At 42.0% G+C, this 20,684-nt stretch overlaps 1 protein-coding gene and 1 non-coding gene across 24 annotated transcripts in view; one reads left to right on the top strand and one right to left on the bottom strand.

Moving 5' to 3' along the window:
• MYO3B (myosin IIIB) overlaps positions 1–20,684 on the bottom strand; it is a 523,310-nt gene that overhangs the window by 380,448 nt on the left and 122,178 nt on the right. For all 23 annotated transcript variants that reach the window (XM_053283475.1, XM_053283469.1, XM_053283482.1 and 20 more), the window contains one exon: positions 7,578–7,723. In XM_053283475.1, the coding sequence (XP_053139450.1) occupies positions 7,578–7,723 (146 nt within the window). The remainder of the gene's footprint in view (positions 1–7,577; positions 7,724–20,684) is intronic.
• Positions 10,511–10,583, top strand: TRNAC-GCA (transfer RNA cysteine (anticodon GCA)). Its single transcript has one exon. It is a non-coding gene; the product is annotated as a tRNA-Cys (tRNA).

Genomic DNA, 20,684 nt, shown 5'->3' with positions numbered 1-20,684 from the left:
TCTCCTGTAGATCACTTCAATGGATACAGAATGCTCTGTTGTGGATTTCAGAACTACCCTCATTTCACTGCTGCATTTAAAGCATTATTTCTATATTTGAACATATGTTGGCAAATAGATAAGACACTTCTTTAAAATATCAGCACTGACATCTTACATTTTACGGAGACAAAAAGAAAACCTGTGAGGATAGCTGTTGGCAACACAACTCTGCATCCTGCACTTTGTCTTCATCAGAGATTTGGAAGCAGGAGCCCTGAGAGCGCATCATTGTTTACCCGTAGCATGACACAGAGGGTGCTGATCCACCCATGCTGCTGTGGACTTGCAATGAAGTGCCAGAGGAGGGCAAATCTTTTGAACAGAGCACCTGCATTCTGGAAGTGCTAGTTCAACTGGAATCATATCACTTGACTGTCAGCAATGTGCTTCTGATCTAACTAGTGCTTCCAGAATGCGGACATGCTACTCAAAGTAGTTTGCTGGGAGCTCACAGCAGCACAGGTGGATCAGCACCACCCATGTTACACTGTGCTGGATGCCAGCCACTGTATTTAATACCATGATCTGTATTATAACATAGGACCTTATGGGCCAATTCCGGTGAAGCCATGCTGTTAAGAAAGCCAGACATGTTCTCTTCACCTTGCAAATAAAACAGAACTGCAATGACAATGGGGTTGTAAGCCATCCTGTCCTTTTATGTAGTTCCCTTTAAGATAAATAGTGTCTGTCTTTCGTCTGTTGTATCTGGTACCTGAGCAATCAGTGTAAGCTCAGAGGTGCTAATTGCCCAGTTCCTCGGGATACAATAGGAGAGATGTTTGTTGTCTCTCACTCACACTCTCAGAACACACTAGACAACCCTTTGGTTTACCCTATGTATTACCCAGACAGGGCCAGAATTGGCTATATGCAGAAATACGTTATAATTGGCCCTTTGACAGTGAAAATAACTACTTCAGCATACTTAGGTTTCCAAGTAATCTGCTGTAAGAAAGCAGTCACAAAGCTAATGGAAGGAGGTTGAGTCTAGGATTTAGCTTTCAGTACTATAACTTGCTTTGTACAGACAGTGTGGCTTGGCTGCTGGGTCTTACAAATGTATGTGTTTTATTGCAAGAAAATACTTCATAGCCCATGACTTCAATCCCATATGGGCCCTTAAGGCACCTAGCAATCAACACACAACACAAAAACAATAACATAATAAAACATTTAGCATAGCAGCTCAATAACAAAAAGCACACAAAATTAATCAAAGTTAACAAAAAACTTAACAAAAAACATCCCCAAAGTTAACAAAAGATAGATCAAAGCCGGAGGCATTAATGTGCCTGTCATGTGTTCTTGTTCTCCACACTTCAGCTCATGGAACCCACAGAGGAGGTCCTCCTCAACATCCATAGTGTGCATAAGAACATAAGAATAGCCCTGCTGGATCATGCCCAATGCCCAACTAGCTCAACGTCTTGTTACACACAGTAGCCCACCAGATGCCTCTGGGAAACCCACAGGCAAGAGCTGAGGGCATGCATGATGCCATCTCTCTTGCTGTTACTCCCCTGCAACCGGTATATAGAGGCATCCTGCCTCTGTGGCTGGAGGTGGCCTATAGTGCTTAGACAAATAGCCAATGATAGACCTCTTCTCCATTAATTTATCTAAAACCCTCTTAAAGCCATCCAGGCTGTTGGCTTCCACCACATTTTGCGGCAGAGAATTCCAAAGGTTAATTATGCATTGTGTGAAAAAGTACAGCCTTCTGTTGGCCGTAAATTTCTTGGCCTTCAGTTTCATGGGGTGACCCCATTCTAGTGTTATACGAGAGAGAGATAAATTTCTCTGTCAACTTTCTCCACACATAGACCTCTATCATGTCTCCCCTCAGTTGTCTTTTTTCTAATCTAATAAGTCCTGGGTGTTGTACCCTTACCTTGTAGGGAAGGTGCTCTAGGCCCCATTCATCTTGGTTGCCGACTTCTGCACGTCTCCAATTCTACAATGTCCTCCTTAAGATATGGTGACCAGAACTGCATGCAGTACTCCAAATGTGACTGCACCATAGTTTTGTATAAGGGTGCATTATGGTTTGCATTATGGTATTATGGTTTGCATTATGGTATTAGCAGTTTTATTTTCATTCCCTTTCCTAATGATTCCTAGCATGGAAACTGGCCTTTTTCACAGCTGCCGCACATTGAGTCAACACTTTCAACAAGCTGTCCACCACAACCCCAAGATCCCTCTCCTGGTCAAGTCACCGACAGCTTGGACCCCATCAGCATATATGTGAAGTTAGGGGGTTTTGCTCCAATATGCATCACTTTACGTTTGCTTACATTGAACCACATTTGCCATTTTGTTGCCCAATCCCTCAGTTTGGAGATATCCTTTTGGAGCTCTCACTACCTCTCTTGGATTTCACTAACTTAAATAGTTTGGTGTCATCTGCAAATCTGGCCACCTCACTGCTTACCCCAGCTTCTAGATCATTTACGAATTAAATAAAAAGCCCTGGCCACAGTACAGATCCCTCGGGGACCCCACTTCATACTTCCCTCCATTGTGAGAACTGCCCATCTAATCCTACCCTCTGTTTCCTGTCCTTCAACCAGTTACCAATCCTCACATGAACCTGTCCCCTTATCTCATGACTGCTAAATTTATGCAAGAGCCTTTGGTGGGGAACTTTGTTGAAATCTTTTTCAAAGTCCAGGTATACTATGAAAACTAGATCACCCTTATCCACACACCTGTTAACTCTCTCAAAGAACTCCAAAAGGTTGGCGAGGCAAGGTTTATCTTTCAAGAAGTCATACTGGTTCTTCCTCAGCAGGGCCTTTTCTTCTATATGCTTAACAATTATATCCTTGAGAGTGCTTTCCATCAATTTGCCCAGAACAGATGTTAAACTATCTGGCCGGTAATTTCGTGGATCGCCCCCTGTATTCCTTTTTGAAAATCGGTGTTACTGCTTTCCAATCCTCTGGAACAGAGCCTGATAGTAGGGATTTTTCCATTTTTACAGACAGTTTAGAATTTTTTCAGACAGTTTAGAATTTTTTCATTTTTCCAGACAGACATCTCTCGTCATCTCTATCTGACTCAGTTTTTTAGCCTTTGTCCCTGAGTAGCTCGGTCTAGGCACAGATATCACTCAGTATCCTCTGCTATGAAGCCATATACAAATATCTCATTTAACTTCTCTGCCACAGGCAGTCATATGTCGAAGGAGACACCTTTTGAGGAATCCAGGTCCCATACCTTCTAAGGTTTTAACGGTAATAACTAATTGATTGAATGATTGATTAAGTGCTGTCAAGTCGGTGTCTACTCTTAGTAACCACATAGATGGATTCTCTCCAGGATGATCTGTCTTCAACTTGGCCTTTAAGGTCTCTCAGTGGTGCATTCATTGCTGTTGTAATCATGCCCATCCACCTTGCTGCTGCTTGTCCTCTTCTCTTCCCTTCAACTTTTCCAAGCATTACAGACTTCTCAAGGGAGCTGGGTTTTTGCATAATGTGTCCAAACTATGATAGCTTGAGCCTGGTCATTTGTACCTTGAGTGAAAATTCTGGATTGATTTGTTCTATGATCCATTTGTTTGTTTTCCTGGCTGTCCATGGTATCCTCAAAAGTCTTTTCCAGTACCAAAGTTCAAAAGCGCCAATCCTTTTTCTATCTTGGTTCTTCAAAGTCCAGCTTTTGCATCCATAGAGTATCACAGGGAAAAACCACTGTCCGAACAATTCTAATCTTTGTAAGTGTAGACATGTCACAGTGTATAAATATCCTTTCCAAGGCCTTCATTGCAACCCTACCAAGTGCTAGTCTGTGGCATATTTCTTGACTGCTGGATCCTTTACTGTTGATGGTAGATCCTAAAAGGCAGAAGCTATCCACCATTTCAATGTCTTCATTATCAATTCTGAGGCTGGTTGCTGTACCCGTTGTCATTAGTTTAGTCTTCTTTACATTTAGTTGTAGCCCATTTTTTCACTGGGACTCCTTGATTTTTTCATGACTAGAGCTTGTAGCTCATCCGCATTCTCAGCAATCAGAGTGGTGTCATCAGCGTAGTGCAGGTGAACTAATACAGCCTTAAAATCGACCAGGAAACAAACTAGATAGTTGGGTTCTTGTCAGGAGCCCAGGCACTGCATTTTGCATCAGGTAAAATTTCAGGACCCTTTTCAACAGCAGCTCCACATAAAGCATATTACAGTAATCCGGTTGTAAGTTTGTAGGCGGGTCATGTGCAGCTGTGGCAAGATTTGCTTTCTCTATAGCAGATTTACAAATGTGTCATATCATAGCCAAAGCAAGCTGTGCGACATTACTCTTAACGGTACAAGTGATGTTTGATTTTATACACTGATAGTAGTTAACCCTTTACGATTCTATATAATAAATGCTTCCTCATGTGTAATGATATTTCTGACTGGATTTGAACTTAAATGCACTGCTTACGCAAAGGCTTTCAATTGCTCAGCAAAAGGCACTGAAAAGAAGTGCAGGAGATTCAGCTAGGAAGGGACTGGAAAGGATACACACTCCTTCTGAGAACAGTGGATCTCTGAGCACTCTAAAGATAGAGTGGGGATCCAGAACAGGGATACAAAAATGTCCTCTTTTAACGTCTCCTCCTTCTTCCCTGATACATAAGGGAAGCAGCTGCAAAAGCAAAACATATACATGTTACGTTTTGCTTAGACATAGGAGACATAGAAATGCGGAGATAGACTGAAGTGGTGGACAAAAAGAAGGCATACGGAGGTTGCTAGGCAACTGCCAATACATTCACCTCCAGTTTCATAATAATCCAGGAGCAGCAGGTGAATGTACTGCATGTTTTATCTTTTTTCTACTCCTTGCCTGCTCTTCCTACAGAACCAGCCTGGGTATGCTACAAAGAGATTAGGAGTATCTGCTTAGGAGGAGGCTCAGCAAGCTTATCTTTCCAGGGTAGGGGCATCTGGCCACAGGCCTCCAGAGGGGTCAGCCTAGAAAACAGTGACATTTTGAGAGCCCTGGAAAATTTATGTGCATATTCAATGTTGTTTAGTTCAAGGCATCAGTCTCTCCGAAGAACAATAAGGAAATGCAGTCCTTTGGCACATAATGCACTGCCATTGTATCTGTCCTGGGCTTATCCTGTATGAAAGAGAAGACCCTATGCACTCTTTACTGATGTTGACATACACCACATACATTAGATCACACCTTTTGACTCAAGGTTAATGAACGTGATATAAGTGTGCCCCCTCAAAATCATCAGAACAGATACCTTTCTTTCTATCCAGAGAAAGGACGAAAAATAGTAACAATGTTATCACTCCTTAACCAATACCTGTACATAAGAACATGTGCTTCAAGACTGGAACTACGTTATCATGCTGCTACCAAACAGTAACAATATTTGATTATTATTTATTGCTATTTAACCTCCACTGACATCTGAAGTTGGAGCCTATATATTCCATTAGTGATCTCTTGGGTCATCATACTCACTATTCTCTGTGTAAGTGAATAGTTAGCTACTACTGAAGTTCATAAGATCTCAAGTTTCAGTCAAGAACTGTAATAATAGACAAACTATTAAGAGTTCACCCGATAAAGTTACTATTTTGTCCCATATAAATACTCACAAGATATTCTTTTATCATGCAGACTTCAAAACACGTTGTAGGGAAAAAGAAATAAATCATAGACATCCACATGACCTATTCATATGTCTTCCTATCACTTGCTGGTATTTTACAGTACTCCATCATGACTGTTATTCTTTAAAGCTGTTTACAGCTTCTATCCGATATAATTTATTCGTAGTAGTTTACTTCTCTCCAGACCATTTTTTCTTGTGTAAATGAAAACATTTACATGTTACATGAACTGCAACAAAGAACAGACGTTTCGACATATATACGTCAGCCTCAGTGTTCTATATCCCACTGTTTAAAATCCACACTTCTATCCAAGACTTTCCCCCAATCTAATTAAACATCTGGGTAACACATAACAAAGGGGGAGGAGAGAGGAGGATTGGTTGACAACTCACAGATATACCTGGTTATAGCTGACACTGAGAGAGAGAAAACCTAGAACATGGTTATTAAAGGGTGCAAATAACATTTTTGTGTCATACCCTCCCTCTTCCAGGTTTTTTTCTCTCTCAGTGTCAGCGATAACCTGGTATAGCTGTGAGTCATCAACCTTCTCCTCCTCTCTCCTCCCCCAGTTGTTACCCAGATATTTAATTAGATTGGGGGAAAGTCTTGCATATAAGCCTTGGATTTTAAACAGTGAGTTTCTTGGATTTTCAGTGGAAAGTGGAAAGTCTTGGATTTTAAACAGTGAGATATAGAACACTGAAGCTGATGTAAATACGTCGAAACGTCTGATCTTTGTTGCAATTCCCTCTTCTTTTTTTAATGTATGCAATAAAAAAAGGTCTGGAGAGAAGTATTGTAGCAGATCCATCATAGGTATTGCATCACCATTATATCAACTAATTCAGGTATTAGTTTAGAAATCTGAAAACTCCCTTGCTGCTTTAATTACTACAAACGGTTCTACACACGTGCAAAGAACAACAACAAAAAGATAGATTCTTGCTTAAGTTTGAATAATTTTTGAAAGAGTAATGGCAGTTCATGTCTAAATTGCATAAAAGAGATAATATGATGCAGAATGTTGGAGAGAACTTCATCTACATATAAATAGACCTAATCAGAAATGCAAATAGCAATCAGGAGAAATTGTTAAAAAGCCCCATGATAATTGTGCAATTGTACAGATAACCAAAGGTCAAATATTTTCATTTTCTACGCTTTTAAATTTGTAATATCCAGCGGCTATCCTTTCCTTTTCAGCATGGAATATGGAAGAAACAGGCACATATCAGCTGCCAATCAATCTTAGACAAAGGCTTGGGAGATGTCTCCCCACCCCCTTTGCTATAACTGTCCTGTCATTCATTCATATTTCCCCATGTCTTTCAAACTTTGGCTTTTTTTCAGCCTGTGAAAATACCACAACCATGGGATAAACCTTATGTGAAATCATAGGCTCATTTGCACTCATGCATGACAAGAAAGAGTATCTTCTCCTCTGTGTGTAAATAATACATAGAGAAAGAAAAGAATGGTGGCTGCTGACCTTTAAAACATTTTACAGTTTCAAAATTATGTTCACTGCACAACAATCCAAACTTCCTACTACTCCATGGAAGTAACCTTCAAAATGTTCTTTTTTAAAATAATGGCTTTTGCTTCTTGTCATACCAATGATTTCACCAATTTGATTTGCTTTTGCAAATTCTATAGTGCATATATTGTCAAAACCCAAGGGGAAAAAAACTATTAAAAGATTGAATACTCTTATTCCAATAAGATCTCACTATTTATGTGTAAATCAGGGCAAATGAGAATCTTCTTAACAATAGTATTTGCCCACATTTTCCTGTTAGGGTAACTTACGATGCAATTATGTCCCTAATATTTATTTCACTTTTGAAATGCTGCTGGGTGAGCAACAATCTAGTAAGCCAAGAGAGCCACCTAGTGCCATACCTTGGGATCTTAAAAAGTGTTTTCACTGGATGCATGTCGAATAAGGGTGGATCTCCATCCCCCAATTCAATAGCTGTGATCCCAAGGGACCATACATCGCACCGAACATCATAGGAGTAGTCATACTGTTGTTCACAAGCAATGACCTATTAGGAAAAAAGCAAGGAAGAAACAATATTAACTTCCTTAGAATAAGAAATTCCCCATTGCCCAAATAGGGCATACAGATGCATACTACTGTCAAAACCATCCTATGCACCTATTGACTTCTCAGAAGTCAATACCGCTGTGTTCAGTGGGGCTTACTCCCTCGTACGTGTGCACTTAGACATGCAGCCTAAGCTATCAATTCCGACTAAGCTCCATCACCTGCACCCTCATTCATATTTCCAGTTCAATATAGTTGCAAGTGATAAGTGCTCTTCTGACAGCCTCAGTTTTGAATGAGGTCCACAAAATTTACAAAGAACTGAATCCCTGAAGCTGAACTCTGTGAGATGCTGCCAAAAAACTATTTTCTTTCAAGTAAGTTGAGAACAATTTCTACAGTTAAATTTCCTATAATTTTTTTTGTTTGCTTATTTATCTCCAGTATTGTTTATATTTATAGGTAAGGAAGAGAGAAAGTGTTCCTATAGGAATCATTCCATGTCATTTATACCAAATGTGTTGAAAATGGAATCAATTATTAAGTGGGGAGGTGGGCTCTCACTTGGAGTCTTCAAGCAGTGGCTGGACAGCCATCTTTGGAGGATGCTCTAGCTCTAGATTCCCTGCATCATGCAGGGTGGTTGGCATCGATGCCCTACAAGACCCCTTCCAACTCTGATCCTAGGAATGTAGAGAAACCACCTGAGAAAATTATCAGTTGTCGTCCTTGGATGGAACTGAAATGGTCTTCAAATGTTACTTTCTCCCTAGGAGGTACACTGAAATACTCCCCGGATTTCTTTGAAGAGAAATTTTGGTCTATGTTTGTTACAGACAGTCACTTGCACCTGCTTAAAATCTGATAAGCCTTTGCCAGTACTTGTTCATCTGAGCCCACCTGTATCTGTCCTTGGAAAGGTGGCTGTTTACCCCTAACACAGTTATGGGTGGCTCTGGGATTCTGGTCCAAATTTGGAGCTGCCTGCTGACTTGTATTGCTGAGATTTGTCTGCCACCATGCTATCTCTACTTCTTTTATGACTACTACCACCAATACTGTGTTGGCATTTTGACTACAATACACATGCATTTGTTTTTGACTACAATACACATGCATTACAATCACTGCTATAGAAAAGCAACCATGGAAACATTTTCACATCTGTTTATGCACAATGCCAATAAAATAAATTATCTATGCACAATAAAGGAGACTGGAAGGCAGCAGTTGGCAGAGGGCCCAGGGAGCTTTGTACCCCACCTTGCTGAATTGTAGCTATGATCCTGCCCCACTATGCAAGCATGCATAGCTTGTCCTGCTAATGCAGCAATGCTGAATTCACTTTCAAATACACAAAGACCTGATTCACATAAAAAAGCAAATGCAGGGTGGGTGACTGCTTGGAACACCAACTTCATTAAGATCACAGTCACCTAGATCAGACGGTTCTGCATACACCCTCCCCCAACTCTCCCGCACACCCCCTCCCCCAATTCAAACGACAGGGAGAGCTGCTTCTCTGCAGTCAGTGAGACTGCAGAGAGACAGGGAAGCTGGCTGTGTGGGTTTCCTTCTTGACAGGAGGACAGCCCAGCCCACACAGCCAATCAGGCCCGAGTGAGGGAGGAGCTTCCTCCCTCAACTCCAGCTCTGTAGGCCCCTAACTGTGGTGCCAGTGTTCGTACATGACGCTGGTACCTCAAAACCGGATTTAAGGGCGGCAAAACTCCACTCTGACCATAGGTTCAGAGTAGAGTTTGGCGAGAGAAATCACAGGTCCCTTTTTGCCCTAACCTCCAGTTTTCTGAGTTCGGATGACCGGCTTTGGAAACCAGAGGTGAAGGGACCTCTGGTTTCTTATGTCATCTGAACTTGATCTTAATGTGACAAGTTATGTGTACTGCTCACCAAATAAAACTAAAAACAATGTCCTCCACTCCTCAGAATTATGGTGACACTGACAGATACAGGGGGTGAGAGCCACATACAAGCAGCTTGTGTGTTGCACTGGGATGTTCTGGGCTGCACTGCCTCGCTCCCTGCTTGTAGAAATGGAAACAGTGCATCATATCTAGCAGAGATCACTTGGGGGTGGGGAGTTCATGGGGGAGAAGTGAGCAGTTCCTACATTTAGTATCCTGACAAAGCAGTGGGGGGGGCGGCCCAAAGAACAATGAAAAAGCTTGTTCTTTCAACAACAGTGTAATTAACACATAATATATTTTTAAAAGTCCATAAGACTTGCACAAATTGAAAATAACTAGACCAATCTTTGTAAAAACCCTACTGCAATATTATATGGCAACCCCAAAATAGAGGGGGAAGGATGCTTCACTAGCTCATTTGTCTTGGTGCTGTCAAATGCTAAAGGTTTTGAAATATGACCCTTAAGTCTGCAGAAGCAAAGAGTATCCCAGTGTTGAAACTGACTTCAACAGGAATTAAGCAACCTAACTCTGTGTAGGATTGCAGCCCTTCTCTTTACACTTTTGTTTGGTCCTCAGTCTCAAAGGATGTAATTTGGAGTACCTCAGACAGTAAAAGATTAGAATGAGTTCTTCGTGTGATGGATTTTGATGTGGGCCATGCAGGTTCAATTCCTTGCATGGCTATGTGGCTTATGCCTTGGACAAACAAGCTCTGTAATCCTGGGCAAGGATGGGCCATAAGGTACATCTGTCAACTTGCTTATTTGTTTCTTACATGTTTAACAGAGAGAGAAAGCCATGCTTTCTGCCCCCCTCCCCCCCCGAAAAAAAACCACACTGAGGCAGTGGGGAAAGAGGAGTATAGCTCACTGGTAGAGTATTTGACTGCAGATCAAGAGATCCCTGGTTCAAATCCAGGTGCCCTCTTGAAGATTTTGAAGACAGCTGGTCTTTAATTTTTCTTTAAAGGGCCCGATCATTAAAGTGCCAAATCCAGTCAATAACATCTGGTAGACTGTGTGTAAACAGCATAATAAATAAATAAATAAATAAATAAGATGACAATGATGATGATGATCATCATCATCAACATCATGAGAGGAAAGCTGGTCTTGTGGTAGCGAGCATGACTTGTCCCCTTAGCTAAGCAGGGTCCACCCTGGTTGCATATGGATGGGAGACTTGATGTGTGAGCACTGTAAGATATTTCCCTTAGGGGATGGAGCCGCTCTGGGAAGAGCAGAAGGTTCCAAGTTCCCTCCCTGGCAACATCTCCAAGATAGGGCTGAGAGAGATTCCTGCCTGCAACCTTGGAGAAGCCAATGCCAATCTGTGAAGACAATACTGAGCTAGATCGACTAATGGTCTGACTCAGTATGTGGCAGCTTCCTATGTTCCTAGTGTATAAAAACCCATTTAAAAATAAGTACAAAAATAAACATAATTAAATCTGCAATAATGCTATCAATCAATTAATAAAACACAGGCAGAACAGATTAAAAAACCCACAGCCAAGTTAATGCAACGATAAACTTTAAAATGCCTCCAGCTAACCAGAGGGAAATGCCTTTCAAAAAAGCCAGGGTTTGTTTTGTGCTGGAGAGCCATCAGTGCAAGGGCAAGGCAAGCTGAGCTGGGAAAGGCATGGTGTGGGTGCTGCCATGGAGAAAGCCTGGCATCATGTCCTCAGCTCAGAGAAGGAACTGCTACAAAGCATAACTTCTCCTGTGGAGCTAAGGAAATGGGGAGGGACATGTGGGAAGAAATGCCACCTGAAGTGAGGGGTGCACTTGAGTAGGTTGAAACTTTATTATTATTTATTTACAGAGTCAGACAGGTGTTATTGACTGGTTTGTTTTATCCAGACATCGAGTCCTTCCCAAGGACCTGGGATGGCTGAATTGTATTATCAATGTTGTTGCTGTTATTATAGATATCGTCGCAGAATATAGGCTGTTCCCAGTAAAGTTGCTTTTTGTAATTGGCTGATGGTGATTTCTGTGACCCCTATGGTGTTGAGGTGCTCTTCAAGGTCTTTTGGAACTGCACCCAGGGCGCCAATTACCACTGGGATTATTTTGGTCTTCTTCTGCTACAGCCTTTCAATTTTAATTTGTAGATCTTTGTATTTTGTTGTTTTTTCTATTTCTTCTTCTTCTATTCTGCTATCCCCTGGTATTGCTATGTCGATTATTTTAACTTGTTTTTCTTTCTTCTCGACTACAGTTATATCTGGTGAATTGTGTCGCAGATGTATGTCTGTTTGTAGTCAGAAGTCCCATGATATTTTTGCATCTTCGTTTTCTACCATTTTTTCAATTTTATGGTCCCACCAATTTTTGGCTACAGGTAGCTTGTATTTTTTGCAGATGTTCCAGTGTATCATCTCTGCTACTTTGTCATGCCTTTGTTTGTAGTCAGTCTGTGCGATCTTTTTACAACAGCTGATTAGGTGGTCCACGGTTTCATCTGCTTCTTTACAAAGGCGGCACTTGCTGTTTGTTGTTGACTTTTTGACTTTTGCTCTTATTGCATTAGTTCTAAGTGCCTGTTCTTGTACAGCCAATATTAAACCCTGTTTCTTTCTTCAAGTTGCCATTCTTAAGCCATTGCCAGGTCTTGGTGATGTCGGATTTCCAGTTATTTTGTGCAAATATTGACCATGCAGTGGCTTATTTTTCCATTTTTCTGCTCGGTTCTTGACTTGTTCTTTCTTGTAGGCCTGCTTGGTTTCATTGGTGTTGAATAGTTTCTCATTATTGCCCATTTGAAGTGCATCTTCTTCACTGTCCTTGATATATTCTTCAAGGCCTCTTTTCTCCTCCTCTACTGTTTGATGGACTTGCAGCATTCCTCTTCCACCTGAGCTATTGTTGTTGTTGTTGTTATTTATTTACACCCTTCCAAAAATGACTCAGGGCGGTTTACACAGAGAAATAATAAATAAATAAACAAGATGGATCCCTGTCCCCAAAGGGCTCACAGTCTCAAAAGAAACATAAGATAGACACCAGCAACAGTCACTGGAGGTACTGTGGTGGGGGTGGATAGGGCCAGTTACTCTCCCCCTGCTAAATAAAGAGAATCACCACATTAAAAGGTGCCTCTTTGCCAAGTTAGCAGGGGTTATATACCAACATAACAATTTTTTAAAGAAGCATTTCCAAAATATCTGCCAAAGGAAAAGTCATAAAAGTACAAGATAAATAAAGAACAAGATAGGGACAGTATTTCTCCCAGAGATGGGTACCTGAAAATAGGAACAGCTGGATAACATGAATATTGGTTTTAAAATCTGTTTGGTATCCTCTCTCTCTCCCCCTTCCCCTTCTATTTATTGCTGCCAAAAAGATTAAGCTGATAGTTCTTAGGTTCCTAACCGAGTCTAAGGCTTATGCTTTGATCCAGAGCCTGTTTCTGTATAAATTATTTGGCTTCCTTCCTTCCTTCCTTCCTTCCTTTCTTCCTTCCACTTCTATAGTTTGAGCTTTGTTGGCTTCCTGATGGTGGGGAAATAGAAATAAGGCAAACCTTTATGAAGAACAGGTTCTAGGTAGGGCACTAAATATAAGATGACTGCTTGAAAGTCACCTCATGTTGGAAAAATGATTATGTAAATTGACTGTCCATAAATTAATTTTAAAGATTTTAATTTAAGCTGCAGCTGTGCCTGTTCTTGTGCAGCCAGTATTAAACCCTCTGTTTCTTTCTTCAACTTGCCATTCTTAAGCCATTACTAGGTCTTGGTGATGTCTGATTTCCAGTTATTTTGTGCAAATATTGACCATGCAATGGCTTATTTTTCCATTTTTCTGCTTGGTTCTTGACTTGTTCTTGCTTGTAGGCCTGCTTGGTTTCATTGGTGTTGAATAGTTTCTCGTTCTTGACCATTTGAAGTGCATCTTCTTCACTGTCCTTGATATATTCTTCAAGGCCTCTTTTCTCCTCCTCTACTGTTTGATGGATTTGCAGCATTCCTCTTCCACCTGAGCTGCGAGGGAGGTATAGCCTATCGACATCACTGCAGGGGTGCAGAGCATGATTGATGGTCATTATTTACCTGGTCTTACGATCTAGTGTCTCTAGCTCTGCCTGGGTCCAGTCTATTATTCCTGCAGTGTATCTGATAACAGGTATAGCCCAGGTGTTTATGGCTTGTATGGTGTTCCCGCCATTGAGTTTGGACTTGAGGATTTTTCTAACTCTCCTGATGTATTTACTTCCAATTTTTCTTTTAACTTCAGTGTGTGCAATGTTATCAGCCTGGAGAATGCCCAAGTATTTGTAATGTTCTTTCTCTTCCAGGTTCTTGATGTTGCTTCCGTTGGGCAGTTCTATTCCTTCTGTTTTTCTTATTTTTCCTCTGTTCATTATTAATGCAGCACACTTGTCTAGTTCAAACTCCATTGCTATATCGCTACTGAATATACGGACAGTGTTTAGCAGTGATTCGATTTCTGACTGGGACTTTCCATACAACTTCAGATCGCCCATGTACAGCAGATGGTTTATTTGACTTGATGTTTTAGATGTTTGGTATCTGAGGTCTGTTTTGTTTAGTATTTGTGAAAGTGGGGTCATGGCGATTACAAACAACAGAGGGGATAGTGAGTCCCCTTGGAAAATACCTCTTCTTATGCTAACCTGTCCAAGTGTATCGCCATTGATTGTTAACTGTGTACTACACATGCTCATTGCTTTTTGAATAAATATCTGGATGTTTTTGATGACACCAGTTGTTTCTAAACATTTTAGTATCCATGTGTGAGGCAATGAGTCAAAGGCTTTCTTGTAGTCAATCCATCCAACACTTAGATTTGTTTTTCTTCTCTTGCAATGTTCTAAAATCATTTTGTCAATCAGCAGCTGGTCTCTTGTGCCTCTGGTGCTCGGGCAATTTCCTTTCTGTTCAACTGGAAGCTGTTTGTTAGTTAATAAGTGCTGCATTACTTCATCTGCTACTATTCCAGTTAATAATTTGAACATGGTTGGCAGGCAGGTTATTAGGTCTATAATTACTTGGAACTGCACCTTTTTCTGGGTCTTTCATGATGAGATGAGTTTTCCCAGTTGTTAGCCATTGTTCAATATCACCTCCTTGCAAAATGTGATTGAACTGTTTTGATAGTTGTTTATGAAGGCTTGTTAGGTGTTTAAGCCAAAAGCCATGCAGTTCATTGTCGCCTGGTGTAGTCCAGTTTTTAATTTTCTTTGCTCTTTCACTTATTAATTCTGGTGTTATTATTAGATCTTGCATTTGTTGATTACATTTTTCGACCTCTTTCACTCAGCTTGCTTTTTAATTATAGTTTATTGGATTGTCCCATAATTTCCGCCAGAATTGCACTGTTTCTTCTTTATTTGGTGTTTCTTGTAGTTTCCCCTTCTATGCTTTGGTAGAAACGTCTCTGATTCGACTGGAATTGGAGATTCTGCCTGTGTGCGTAATTCTGGCTTCGTATCTGCTAATCTTCTTTGACACTGCTGTTATTTGCTGCTTTATTATTTCCAGGACTTCTCTAATTTTCCTTGAATCTAGGTGGTATTTTTGGATCAGATACTGTTTGGTGTTTTCATTCTTCAGCTTCTTGTCTTTCATATCTTTCAGTTTACTAGCATCTGATCTAAGCCTGGCGATTTTATTTTCTAATCGAATCTTCCATTTAGGTGATCAACTACTTTCTTTTTTTACAGGTCCACTGATTTTATATCCGAGCTCTTGTGTTGCTATTGTTGCTGCACTGTACATTAGTTGGTTTGTTTCTTGCAAATTATTAGTTGTTATTTCTGCAAGTGCAACACTGACATCTTTTAATGCCTGAGCGAGTTGTTTTTTGGCAACTGTTTTTAGAGCTGGAAGTCGAACCCTGGTGGTTGTTTGGTTCATGTGCTCAGTTATTTTTTGCTTTAGTTCTTGTTGCTTTTCTGTTAAATGGCATTTGAGTTTTTGAGGTGAAGGCAAAGGGGAGGTTGCCTGGTTTTGATTTTGAAACAGTTCAGCAACAGTGGCTTCCTCTATTTCCAACACCTCCTCCATCTGCGCCTGAGCAACTGCTTCAGTTGGTGGTAATTCTTCTTCCATATCTTGAGCCTGTGTAGCTCTTTGCAGTTCTTCCAGCTCAACTTCTGTGAATACTTTATTTCTTATGATGAATCTTCTCTGGTCTGCTAGTCTTTGTTCTGTTATTTCTGTATCTGGATGCTTCTCTTTCCAAATTTGGTACATTCTTTTTAAATAACCTCTTCTAGTTGGACTAGACTTGTAATAGCAAATCATTATTTTCCTTGTTGGCATTTTTCATATATTTTTTCCGGTTAAGCGACGTTCCTTCCAGTAACCTTGCAGTCTCCAGCCCTGGTTGCTCAACTGAAGATCCTGAGTCCTGTAGCCCACTTGCCACCAGATGTCCAGAGACTCCAGCACCTGGTGCGGTCCTTGTTGACCCGGGCGACGACCGATCCAGTATAGATTTGTTAAAGTTACATCTCACCATATTGTTGATGGGAGAGGCACTCTTCGTCTGGCTCCTCTGGTGAGACCTGTCCTGTATGGTTAGACCTCTGGCATAGCTCTCACCTTCCTCAGAGCACGCAAGCCCCACAACCATGCCAAGGTAGTGCCTCACTGGGTGTATATTAATAATAATAATAATAATAATTCAGTTTCTATACCGCCCTTCCAAAAGTGGCTCAGGGCGGTTTACACAGAGAAATAATAAATAAATAAGATGTACCCCTGTCCCCAAACGGCTCATAATCTAAAAGGAAACATCAGATAGACACCCACCACAGTCACTGGAGGGATGCTGTGTTGGGGGTGGATAGGGCCAGTTATTCTCCCCCTGCTAAATAAAGAGAATCACCATGTTAAAAGGTGCCTCTTTGCCAAGTCAGCAGGGGTCTGAGGGTTTGCTGAGCTTAGGGTTTGCTGAGCTAGGCTGAAAGGTTGAACTGGGTCCAAGCCTCAGATAGCTGGATGGGGCTTCTATCTTTTCTTAAAAGAGGCAATGAGAAGCACAGACAGACCTAGAGCAAGGCCTGCAACAGGATTTATATTCAGAATCCATGTGGGAATCCACTGCTTTAAAAAAAAAAGTTAACTTTCATCCCTCTTTCAGTATGTAAGTGTAGAACCTAAAGCGCTAGAGTAAAAACAAAGCCACTTATATTCTATATACTGCTCCCTCTCCAATTAATATCAAATTTGCATGGACTGATGACTGACCATGGGGAGAAATCTGACAGTACCATATAGATTGATGCAAAACCCATAAGAAATAAATGCACCATGCAAAGGGCTTCTAGTAGGGGTGTGCACGAACTGTCCAATGCCAAATGGGTTCGCCTTGAATCAGGCCACTTTGGCGGCTCAATCGCAAACTGAATTGGGGGTAGTTTGTTCTGCGGTTGAACAAACCAAGCCCAGTTTGGATGGCCCAGTTTGGTGTCAAATGGGCAGTGGGTGCGGTGGTGGCAGGAGAGGTAGTAAAAGGGCCTTCTCTGCCTGGCGTGACTGCTGGCACAGCCCCCCGTGCAGCCAAAGTGCACGCAATGCCTCTTTTAGCAATCTGCCCACACAGCAGTGGTGTAGTTCTAGCCTCCATGGATGCACAGAGGCCATTTGCATGGCCATGCAAATTGGCAACTGCGAATGCACAGACACCATGCAAATGGCCTCAACACATCCATGGAGGCTGTATCTGTGCTGCTACCACATTGGGGGGCGGGGTATGCTAAAAGGCATTACACTTGCTTGGGCCGTGGGCTACGCCGGGGAATCCACACCAGATCCCCCCCTTGCAAGTATAGCTGCTCAAACCACTGAACCAGTTTGGTCAAACTAGTCAGTTCAACCGAATTTGTTCGGCCACACATGGTTCGGTTCAAATTCAGTTCGAATTCAAACTGAACCGTGGTTTTTGGTTCAAGCACACCCCTAGTTTCTAGCCTGCCCAGAACTCAAATCAAATTGGTGAAGGTTTCAAAACACAGTGTCTACATGACTGTGTTGTCCCCTTTAAAGGTATTGCACTGTACTAAGTAGCGAAGATATTCCCACCTGTGTTGCCACCAAGGCATCAGGGGTTTAGACTGCATGCATAGTAGAAAATCATGTTATGGCTGGATTAGCCTCTCTAGCAATTTATGTAATCTTTAGGAGAATCCCTTAGAATGAGACATGGATTAATCAAGTATACCTGTGTGTGTAAGCAGAAATCACCTAGTCAAGCCTGATCAAAAACAAAGGTAGAATGAAGGTGCTGGGGATTGATTGGCAGAGACTTCTCTCAGCCAACCAATCCTGTGTAAGCAGCCCTGCCTACTTGTTTAGTTCCAATCCTAAGCACTTACCACCATGAAGCTTCCATTGTACCTCACCAGGAAAGTCCCTGAATAGCTATTAAAACCACCATCCTTTCACCTAATGGATAACCAGACAATATTCTCTTTCTGCAACAATGTATCTCCTGTGATTACATCTCCATGTGAACCATCAACCTTCTGCAATCTCCTGCCTGCATATATGTGAGTTATCTGCATGATTTTGGAAGTAATAAATTCAATCAAAACCAGTTGGACTAAGAGATTTGTTGGCGTTGGCACTGATGGGATCTTTCTAAGATGTTCATTACACTACCCACCCTTTTAGTCTCCCAGTGTACACAGCAGATGCATAAAAAGCATAGCCACCGGCTGACAATGTATAACATGGAATAATTATGAGTCAACCATGGAGCTAAGCTAGCTGGAGACTTGCACTGTATAATTAGTACTGCTGACCCACCAAGCTGGAAGGAATCGAGAGTCTGAAAGGCTGAACCTTCTGGGGAAAGGTGGTGCTTCACTTGGCTGATGTTACTAGCTAAGCAGCTTATGAGGTATGCCAGCCTTATGCTGAAAATGGAACTCAGTGTAGGGAAAAACCTCCAAAATGTGGCACAAAACTCCTATCCTTGCTCCAAACAAAGCAAAACAGCTAGCCAAGTTAAGCAAATAAAATGCACCACCTGAATTTCTGGCTTTTGTATGACATTTCATAGGCAATTTGCTCAGAGCATCAATGAGATATAGATAGATAGATAGATAGATAGATAGATAGATAGATAGATAGATAGATAGATAGATAACATGCATATCCACAATTCAGTTTTATAGATTCAACAGAGACCATTCATACATGAGGGAGAATAACTTAAGCTTTGTTCAGTATGAGTCGCAGGAGCAATGCTGAGGAATTTAATATATAAAGAACTCAGTAGAACCAACTGTGTGCTTTCAGTCACCAAACTCACACCCAGGGCCAGGACTGTTCTGCAGTTGTAGGGGCTTCAGAGAAAGGCCCCAATACCATATCTGCAGCCTTCATGTGGTGGTGGCCAGGGGCGTAGCTAGGGGAGAAGGGGCCCGTGTTCATCCCTCTCTTTGGCGGCCCCCCAGAGTGAGGGAGATAATGAAGAAAATAGGGAAGGATGGAGCTGGAGGGCCCTCAGGAGTTGGGGGCCGTGTTCTTTGAACCCTTTCACTCAATTATAGCTACACCCCTGGTGGTGGCAGAACCAGTGGCAGCCCATCGGGGTGGGGCAGGGGTGGGAAACAAGCAGCGCAGCCCATCCCCACTCATCTCACCTTGTCCCAGCAGCTCATGCTCCCTCACTTCTGCATTAATCCCAGGTATGTGGTCTGGTCAGTTGCCCAGATCCCCAACCCAATGACTGACCAGCCCACACACCTGGGGTTAACACAGTGGGGGGGGGGCAAAGTGAGGGAAGTGAGGCAGCCAGGGCGGGACAAGAAGTGTGGGAACAAGTCACACCTGAGACTAATTTTCTGCCCCTCTGCCCCACCCAAACAGGCTACTACTGGACAGAGCAACTCTCTCAGGGCCCTTCCAAGTAGCAGGGGGCCCCATGGAGGGCAGTTTGCCTGAAACCTGGAAGTGGCCCTGCTCACTCTACAGATGAATTGTATTGAAGTGATGGATGTGAATGGGCAAAAAGAAAGGAAAAATCCTCCTCATTTGCTCATTATCCAGTCACTACCTTGCTGTATGCCACCTAATGATGCGGTGAGGAAATGGCTTGAATAGCAAGCCAGAGGTTGCCAGTTCAAATCCCTGCCGGTATGTTTCCCAGACTATGGGAAACACCTGTATTGGACAGCAGCGATATAGGAAGATGCTGACAGGCATCATCTCATACTGTGTGGGACGAAGCAATGGTAAACCCCTCCTGCATTCTACCAAAGAAAACCACAGGGTTTTGTGGTCGTCAGGAGTCGACACCGACCCAATGGCATACTTTACCTTTACTTTGCTGCATATTTAGCATGTGACGATTTGGATATACATAAGACATTTGGTATTGGGTCACTCTGGAGCCCATATAAAGTGTAAAAGATTACAGATTTAATCTGAAATATTTCCTGATTATTAATGTTGTTTCTCTTTTCTAAGAACAAATATCAGGGACATGGCTGGATCCAATTCTGAATAGGTCAGAAGTCATATGATGGGGCTGCAGCTGAGTGGTAGAGCATCTGCTTTGCATGCAGAAGGTCCCTGGAAGCATCTCCAGGTAGGGCTGGGAAAGACTCCTGCCTAAAACCTTGGAGAGCTGCTGCCAGTCAGTGTGGACACTACTGGGCTAGATGGACCAATGGCCTGACTCCATAGAAGGCAGCTTCCTAAGTTCTAGTCATTTCTTCAGCAAATGCCTTGTGTCGCACTTCTCTCTCGTTAAACAAAAACAAACTAACCAAACTACTTCTGCTGACACGTCATGGGAAAGTCAAGCAGTTGCCATAAATCCCTCCCTTGTCTGGCAAGTCACATCATAATGTAACAATTGTTTCAGTGCAACAGTTCACACAACAATTCCACCTTCCCTCGCCCTATATTCACAAAGCTTGTGAACTCACAAAAAGCAGGGAGAATCAGGCTGAAGGAGAGATGGGAAGGGGACATGGCATGAAATGGTTAAATTTTATTATTTTGTGTTGCGTGCCCAATCAGACTATAATGGAGATAAA

This window comes from Hemicordylus capensis, chromosome 1, assembly GCF_027244095.1.
Source record: "Hemicordylus capensis ecotype Gifberg chromosome 1, rHemCap1.1.pri, whole genome shotgun sequence".
Lineage (NCBI taxonomy): Eukaryota > Metazoa > Chordata > Lepidosauria > Squamata > Cordylidae > Hemicordylus > Hemicordylus capensis.
This window is presented reverse-complemented; position numbering and strand designations above follow the sequence as displayed.